Source organism: Sycon ciliatum, chromosome 9 (assembly GCF_964019385.1).
Source record: "Sycon ciliatum chromosome 9, ocSycCili1.1, whole genome shotgun sequence".
Taxonomy (NCBI): Eukaryota; Metazoa; Porifera; class Calcarea; order Leucosolenida; family Sycettidae; genus Sycon; species Sycon ciliatum.
Genome location: NC_088651.1, coordinates 28,135,410 through 28,144,335, shown reverse-complemented (window position 1 = coordinate 28,144,335; position 8,926 = coordinate 28,135,410). Strand labels below are relative to the sequence as shown.

General features: G+C 44.0%; 1 protein-coding gene across 1 annotated transcript in view; it reads right to left on the bottom strand.

Moving 5' to 3' along the window:
- Positions 1 to 6,916: 6,916 nt before the first annotated feature.
- LOC135824404 (short-chain collagen C4-like) overlaps positions 6,917 to 8,926 on the bottom strand; it is an 8,787-nt gene continuing 6,777 nt past the window's right edge. Inside the window, exon 4 of the mRNA XM_065337139.1 lies at positions 6,917 to 7,593. Within this exon, the coding sequence (XP_065193211.1) occupies positions 6,917 to 7,593 (677 nt within the window). The remainder of the gene's footprint in view (positions 7,594 to 8,926) is intronic.

The window sequence follows — 8,926 nt, the reverse complement described above, 5'->3', positions numbered from 1 at the left end:
GTATACTGGCACCAGAAGGCCACATCTAAGGTCAGGTGGGCAATAGTGGAGTTCCTTAATGGAGTTGAATAGGGTAGTCAGCCATGGAGTAATGACAGTCGAAGCCGTACGTAGCAGTGCCGCACTGATCCCATCACATCCAACAGCGCCTCCGATTTTCTGGTGCATGATGGCCTTCCTAATCTCTTCAGAGGTAAATGGTTCGTCTTTCGCCTTACTGTTAGGCTGTGCCGGGAAAAGCGTTGGCTGGTCGCTCCGGTAAAACACTGATGCGAAATACTTGCTGAATTCCTCCAAATTCCAATTTACATTTGTGACATTTTCACCACTATCATTTGCGAGTCGTACTGGGGAAGGTTTGTCAGGATTTCGAAGTGCTTTTAGCTGTTTGATGGCATTGAAGTATGATCTTGCATCCGGTCGTAATGCGTCCACTGCCTCCGCTTTGTGCTGCCAATATAAGTCACCTTCGTTTCTGAGTAATGCTCGGATACGGTGAAGGATCTTGTTTCTACTTTGTGTTAGTTCTTTCCGCTTGTTCGGATCTTTTTCCATATGTATCCGGCTGTGAATTTCTTTTTGTTGAGTTGATAGCTCAATGACAGCAGGGCTCGTACTTCTAGCAATCCTCTTCTGTGGTTTCTTTCTTCCAAATGCCTTTTCCGCTGCTGCATGGGTAGATGACACAAATCTCTCCCAGGTTTGGTCTAGCGTGGAAATATCTTCAGGCGAGGTGTTTATGTCTGGCAACGTGCTTGCTATGGCATTTTTGAAACTTTCAGCAGAGTCTTGTGTGGGTTCGTTGTACTTGATGAAACAGCGGTCGTTGGTTGCTTTAGATGTTGTACACCGCCAGAATGTTAGTCGAAAATCTGCAATAACCGGATGGTGATCGGATCTTGTTGTGAATCCACCGTATGACCTGGCATTCACAACGCGTACTGTGTTTGATCTTCGCATAATCACAAAATCAATCATGTTTCGAACAGGTTGGCCATCCCTGTGTACGAGCCCATCCGAGAACCATGTCGAACGATGCTGCATACGATGTTTGAACATGGTGTTGCACAACATCAGATTTTGCTCCTCACACAGCTCAATCAGTCTCTCACCGTTCGCGTTGCTTGATACGTGCTTGGAGAAACATCCCACTGCACCTCCTGAAGCAGGTCGGGCGCTCCCTACTTTTGCATTCAGGTCTCCCAATATCATAAAATCATCTCTTCTACTGACCTCCCGGGCAATACCTCGTAGTGCGGAGTAGAAGTCATCTGTTTCCTGAGGATGTGATGTCGAGCGTTGCAGCGTCGGAGCGTAGCAGCAGACCACCGTGAGGGAGTTGCTGTCACGTCGAGGTCCATTTCGGAGACGAACTGATATCATCCGTTCGGAGATAAATTTGTACGACTCCACATTATTTATTAGTTTCTTGTTGATGAGAAGGCCAACTCCAGCTCTGGACGACGAGCCACCCGAACGATACAGAACATGTCCGTTGTCGTACGTGTCTACACCGGCTCCGTTCAGCCAGGTCTCCGTCAGTCCGAGGATGTCAAGCCTGTATTGTTCGAAATCTTGTATTATTGTAATTTTCTTGATGTTGCTTTTCAAGGAACGAGCGTTGAACGTTCCTGCTCTGAGGGACGAGTCATTCTTACTGCGCTCCGCAAACACAGTAACTGTTGCCTTCGGCTTATTCAAGCAACTCATCTAGTAGCAACTCATCTGTCTGGAAACATTGTCAAGGAACAAAAGTCTCTCGCAAGAGCGAGAGCTGCCGGGAGCTCAACCCGACAAACCAAGCAATAATAATAATAATAATAGTAATATAAACCCCCTTAGTACATGTACATGACATTTCCTCCGTAGCTGCATGCCACCCACCTCAAGAGTACCCCGTACATACATTTAATTTGTTAAGGCGACGAGGAGACAATAACTTTATTAATGCGATTAATAGTATAAGTGAAGCGGACATTACAAAATGATGAATGAGAATACATGTATCTAAAATGGTTGTTCCTAATCGATTTTCTTGAGACTATCATCAGGGAAAATCGTCTCACAATAGAGGCTATACGGAGAAACAAACTACTTATAGGTTATCGGATAGTGGGAAGTATACGAGGTGAGGTGTGAAAAAAAACTAAAGTGGGAGAGAAGACGAAAGAAATTAGAAGAAAAGATGTGAGAGTGTTCTGACGGTGTGAGCTACTACAAAAGGTGAGTGAAATGAAGGCGTGGAAGCAGGTGAATGTGATAGAGTGAGGAACTGTGAGGTGTAGGTGTATGCGAATGAATACGTGTGTGAATGCTAGGTGAAGAGTCTCAGTTTTGTGACATTTTCTTTCTGAATGCATAGATTAGGATTGTGTTTACGGATGAAAACAGCTTCTAATACCTTAAGTTCACGAAACCTACGAGCACGACACAAAACAGTGAGGCATGAATCATCATACACTGAGCGGCATTGGCTACTAGACAAGAGGTGTTTCTTAATGGCTGACCCTTTCGTTGTGCTCTCACCTTCAGTCCGGTCATCTTCATCTTGCACTATCCGATAACCTATAAGTAGTTTGTTTCTCCGTATAGCCTCTATTGTGAGACGATTTTCCCTGATGATAGTCTCAAGAAAATCGATAAGAAACAACCATTTTAGATACATGTATTCTCATTCATCATTTTGTAATGTCCGCTTCACTTATACTATTAATCGCATTAATATTTAATTTGTCGGTCTTTTAGCCTTCCAGTTGAGGCACATCGTGCTCCATTCTCTTCTTTTGGGCGCCATTAGCTCAGAAATCAGAGCGCAATTCACAAACCGACAAAGCTCTGTATTTCCGAATGATTTCACAGACTCGGCCGGGCATGCGTCATGTAAACTGTAGAATCTTCGCTGACTGTGACCGTTTATAACATAATCTTTATGTTATATCGAGGGAATCAAGAATATCTCGCTCGCTAGTCACGGTTGCAAGAAACACTCAGAAAAGATGAAATATTGAGGAATTCTGGTACACAACCAAGTCAAGCAATGCAGATTTTCGTTTAGTACATAAACCCGTTAATTCAGACATAACAATTTTCAAGTGCTAGAAATTGTGTATTAACGAGGGACGACCTGGAATACGAAATAGAGACCGCTAGAATACAATGCACGTGCTGTACTCAAGCACGAAAATCCGGGATGGGAATTCAGTTGCCACTGGTATACCTGCATCAAAGGAATCGTGCCAGTGCATGAATTTTACAGATCGTGACGACCAACAGTACAAGAAGACATGAAGACTTAGAACTCATAATGCAAGTCGAAACTACAGTCCATTTATCGGAAACAGTTCCGCTGGCTTCTTCAAGTCCGATTTTGGCCGAATTAAGGATCAAGACCCTACGTTAAATATCAGAAATCTGGGTTTGGGATCTGTTTCTCCATACATTTTCCCATGGCATACCTGCCCTATTTTTGCAAAGTCTGGCTGAATTTCTATTCCCCTGTTCTTGGACTTTTCTGGCCTCAAATGTGGCAAGGAGTAATTGCACGGGTCACACAATGCAGGATGTACTGTTGCTTTCACGGTATCTACAACTATGTGTGGAGATAAGAAAATGTTAGTTGGGGAGCCAGTCTCCAATGAATGGACTGTAACTTGTAAGTGTTTATTTCAAAAAGCACATACACATACTCTACTTGTGTACTGATAAGGCGGTTCCAACAATATTCAAGCTGAAAGGTTCTTGCTCTAAGTTGCGTGTCCGACGAGAAAACGCATTACGCCCTCTTGTCTTGGTTGGTGCACAGAAGCGGAGCACTGATCTTATCAAATCTCCCGATTGTGCGGATCATACTAAAGGACGGTCATACCATACTGGGTCACGTCCTGTTGCTCAGCACTATTCGCTCGACGATAACAATCACATCTATTCACAGATTAACGCTCATCCCGGGTGGAAACTACACCATCTTCCTAAACCTCATTGCCTTCCATTGTTTAGTGAACGTGGCATCACCGTGTAGATTAATGAATTTAGTAACCAGATCTGATTTTTTTTAAATGAAATATGACTGGAGATGAAGAGAAACAGTTATTCAGACTGAAAGGCAATATCGTCAAGCCATACAAGAGAGAGAGAGAGAGAGATTAAAGTATGTGTATGTTCTTTTTGAAACAAACACTTACAAGTTACAGTCCATTCATTGGAGACTGGCACCCCAACTAACTTTTTCGTATCTCCACACATAGTTGTAGATATCGTGAAAGCAACAGTACATCCTGCATTGTGTTACCCGTGCAATTACTCCATGCCACATTTGAGGCCGGAAAAGTGCGCACAGCCGCACCAAATAAATTTACAACAAAAACAATAACAGAACGAATAGAAGAGCAACAGACCGACAACAACCAAACTGAAACAACACAACAACAAGCAACGAACTGAACAGAGAGAGAACAACACAGCGAGCAAGACAACAAGACGAACAACAAGGACGACACACAGTCGGTGATGCCAGACTCGTCCACTGTCCTCTGGCGAGCCACGGCCACACGCTCCGTCGTACTTCACTGTTTTCAAGTGGCCTGGGATTGGTCACATAGTACGCAAAGCCTGATTTTGCAGGTGAAGCTTCCATATTTTGCCGCAATCTTTTGCTTCCTCATCGTCGATATTTCGCTTTCATTTTACCAGGTCACTCGATATTTTGCTCCTTTTTTGTTGCTAGCAAAATGGAGCTATACCCATCACGTAGCCCGTGATGGGTCACGTGGTTTGGGATTGAACACGTGATCTGGGATTGGTCACGTGGCCTGAGATAATTCAAGTGACGGGTACAAACGAGCCTTCAATTGACAAGCATGCCATGTGAAATCCTTGCCCACCACTGTATGTCATTGGAAACAGTCGCCAACCATTACGCAAAATACAGTTCTACCAGGAAGTGATTTTTCAGAACACTGTGTCTCAGAACTTTTACAACATGTCCAGAGAGCCAGCATAGTGGCAGGAGTGTGTGGTGAATATTTCACTCAAATCCATTGAGAGACACCAAAGTTACGGTCAATTGAATGCCCTATGAAATTTACGACAAGGCTGCTACCTTAAGTAATGATCTTCCTCACCTATTGGTGAAGCCAAGACCTTAAGTTGGCAGCTTTGAAGATTTGGGATAGTGTTAGGCCTCGACTAAATATGCTTGCGCTTATTTCCGCATATTTTGTGAGACAGTTCATATATGGCATATTGAGCGACACAGGGAATATTGGAATGAAGCTAGCATTATAATTCGAATATTCTGAAGAAAATGAGGACAAAACATTCATATTATGGACAAAATACGTTCAGTAATGCCTTTTATGGATGAATTTGGGATGGTTGATGCGTTTGCTACATTTCCACATGGTTGAACACTATCGCTACGGTTGCTGGGGGCTCACCCCAGCCATACCATTCCGCATGTGTTTTGATTTGCACCATAAGCATGATAGCCGCGAAGCCAATGAATATTTCAAGGTTGTAATTTTACTGAAATGATCTACACTTTCTGCTTATGTCGAGCATATTTTGGCATATTTTGGCGTATCTTTTTGCATATCTTGCGAAGCTTTGGCATATTATGGACGATTTCCCTGATATGCGACGACCATAATATGCTCTTTTTTAGCATATTTGTTTGAGGCCTAGATAGTTAACAATTTGCTCTACAACCATCGGAATACCCACCATTATCATGTTGTGTGATGATTGCACGGTTGTGCATGAAACTGAAGAAGATAGCAGTAAATCCCACAAAGTCCCCCGTCGCACAAAGTCAAAGTAAACAAGTGAACCCAAACTCAAAGCAAAGAACCGAGGAGAAACACGCCTGGTGATGTCTGCCGTATACATTCACAATCACGTACTTCACTGTTTTCACGTGGCCTGGGATTGGTCACGTAGTAGGCAAAGCCCGATTTTGCAGGTGAAGCTTCCATATTTTGCCGCAATCTTTTGCTTCCTCATCGTCGATACTTTGCTTTCATTTCGCCAGGTCACTCGATATTTTGCTCCCTTTTTGCAGCTAGCAAAGTCGAGCTATACGCATCACGTAGCCCGTGATGGTTCACGTGGTTTGGAATTGATCACGTGGTCTGGGATTGGTCACGTGGCCTGAGATCATTCAAGTGACGGGTACAAACGAGCCTTCAATTGACAAGCATGCCATGTGAAATCCTTGCCCACCACTTTATGTCAGGAACAGTCGCCAACCATTACGCAAAATACAGTTCTACCAGGAAGTGATTTTTCAGAACACTGTGTTTCAGTCGCTAGCTAGTAAAAATAGAAAAAAAGAATGCCGCAGAGAGAGAGAGAGAGAGAGACAGAGAGAAAGAGAGTGAGACGGAGAGAGAGAGAGAGAGAGAAAGAGGGGGGGGGGAGGGGGAGACAATCGAAGCATGTTGGCTGGAGCAAAGGAAAACATGGATGAAGAAAGAAAGACGGAACATGCATTCATTCAGTTTGCTGCCTGCGCTAATTCAGGAGTAGGACAAGAGGCGTCTAAAAGTAAATAAGGCTAAGGAGAAAGAAGAAATCTAGAACCAAAAAGAAGATTGCAGAATCCTCCCTCGCAGCCGTCCTTGGCTACCTATGTGGCAACAAAATTAATGTGTAACGTATACATAATGAAGGTAATCAAACAGCAAGAGAGGGGATTCTACATTGTTCTAAATAACACCAGCTGGTCACAAAAGAGTGCTAGTTGAGGTTTGATGTTTGAGTGATTTCTAAATATGCAGCTGAAATGGGCGATGTGGAAGAAAATGAAGAAGGACTTGGATGATTTGCCCACAGAATCTTGAATTTAAAGGCAACTTCAAAATGCTGCAGCCTCGCGGAGAAGGATTGCGACCCAGGAGAACTGTGCGTGTGTATGTAATTACTTTGAACAGACTGAGCAGGTCAACTCCTTCTCGCCGACGTATGTATCCGGAACGTCAGTTTTGGTGTTGGTTTCAACGAAATACAGCAGAGCGCCGTTGACATTCTTGCTGGTGTTCTCCATAACCTCTGGCTGTTTGTCCATACAGATGTACTCCGTACGCCTGTGATCGTACTTTGCCGTCATCAAGTACCCATCATACTCTTTGGTCCAACCAGCGGGACAGGTCAAACGAGCAGGGAACATGAACTGCGCCGAACGACCGGACGCTTGACACAAGGCACACACTGGTGTATTCTGATACTGGCTATGGAAGGCAGGAATCGCCTTAGATGGCGTCTGTAGTTCGGCGCTTTGGAGGATAGAGTTTGATTGAGTTTTAGGGATGTACTCACTGTATTCTGGCTCCATCGGCATGCACAAATACTGCGCAGCGCCTCCTTGAACTGTGTACCACGTACCTCCCACGAATCCACTGTAGACTAGATGTGAGGCCTCAGAGCAAGTGCTACTTCCCCAGTGCGTATAGAGAGCGCCGTTCTGGGAGAAGGCAAAAGATCGTCGATTCTGACCAGCATCACGATCTTCGTCCGAATCTTCAACTGGCTCGTCGCTCATAGCGTCAAGAAGTTCCTCTCCGTACTGTTCATGATGCACGTATGCTCCCAATGTGACTATCGGAAGAGCAATGGATAGACCAACCATCAAAATCAGAGAACGCACGTCCATGCTGCTTGATCACCTAGATCAAGTATGGTACCTCGTGATGCCTTTCGGAACAAGTATTCAGGAGATCTTAGAACGCACTGTTATGATATTCTAGAAAAAGAAAGCCAGTCTTTTATAGGCCACTGATCGCTGTTCGAAAGTCTGAGAGTACGAGCACGCCAGACTACGATGCTCGCATGTAGTGATTGGATAGTTCCATGGTGCATCTGTACAGATGTGGTACGACTTAGTCCACAACCGCTCCTTAAGTGAACACAACTGAGTGCACGTTACGAGGGTTGTATCCAGACTTGGATTGGCTTGTTCCATTAACCTGGCGGTCAATGCATCCAAGCCACAAAAACCGTGTTCCTCAACCATTGCTGATCGTGCCGCTCAAAAGACATGTCGACTTTCTCAATTTGTTCATTCAATTCGGCGTCAGCTAAGGATAAATTTGACATCTAGGTGTCACCCATTGCAGGTTGTTTCACTAGAGTTGGTTTCAAAAAGCAAACTTCACTTCTGAACACACGGTGATTCAAGCAAGATCCGCATCCCCATGGTGATCATAAGATCAATTAAAATGTCTCCAGCATTGTGTGATTCTCGGAACTTGTCTCCACAATTACCGTTATGCACTGGTGGTACACACAATGGATGGGGAACTGATGACACTAACAACTTCCATATTTCAGTTTCCTCACCAACCGTAGGTGGGAGACTAGAAGTCCATGAAACCAAAAATATCGCGATAAGAAGAGAACGTAGTAATAATTACTGTTTGTTCAATACAAATATCTTCTACATGTACATGTGGCTTAATTTAACAACTCCCGATAACCCTCAAAACACTACTAGTTCCAGCAACACTAATCTATGCTATATAAAAATAAACTTAATTTGTAGTTTCGGCTGTTGGAGTGCGCATCCAAGATGTGCTAGAGATGTGAGCCAGTTAGTTGTAGAACGTCAGTACTGTCGGTCAGTGTCGTGCAATGTTATCGCATGAGCAGATTGTTTAGTAACTGGTGGTGTTAGTGGACATTATAGCGTAACTTGTAGTTCTGTGCACGGCTGTCTGACTGTTTACAATGCTCTGCAATCTCTACCGTCACGTTCCTATAACCCACTTAGCTCTGGTACTTCAGTAGGGAATGGTTCCTGAGTGGACGTACATGTACATGTATATGCACATGCACGTGTCTGTGCGGACTATTCCTGGACACCTGGAACAGGTTGAAGGTTCATCAGCGTGGTTTAATTGGTGTGGTACTTCATCTACATGTATGTACATGT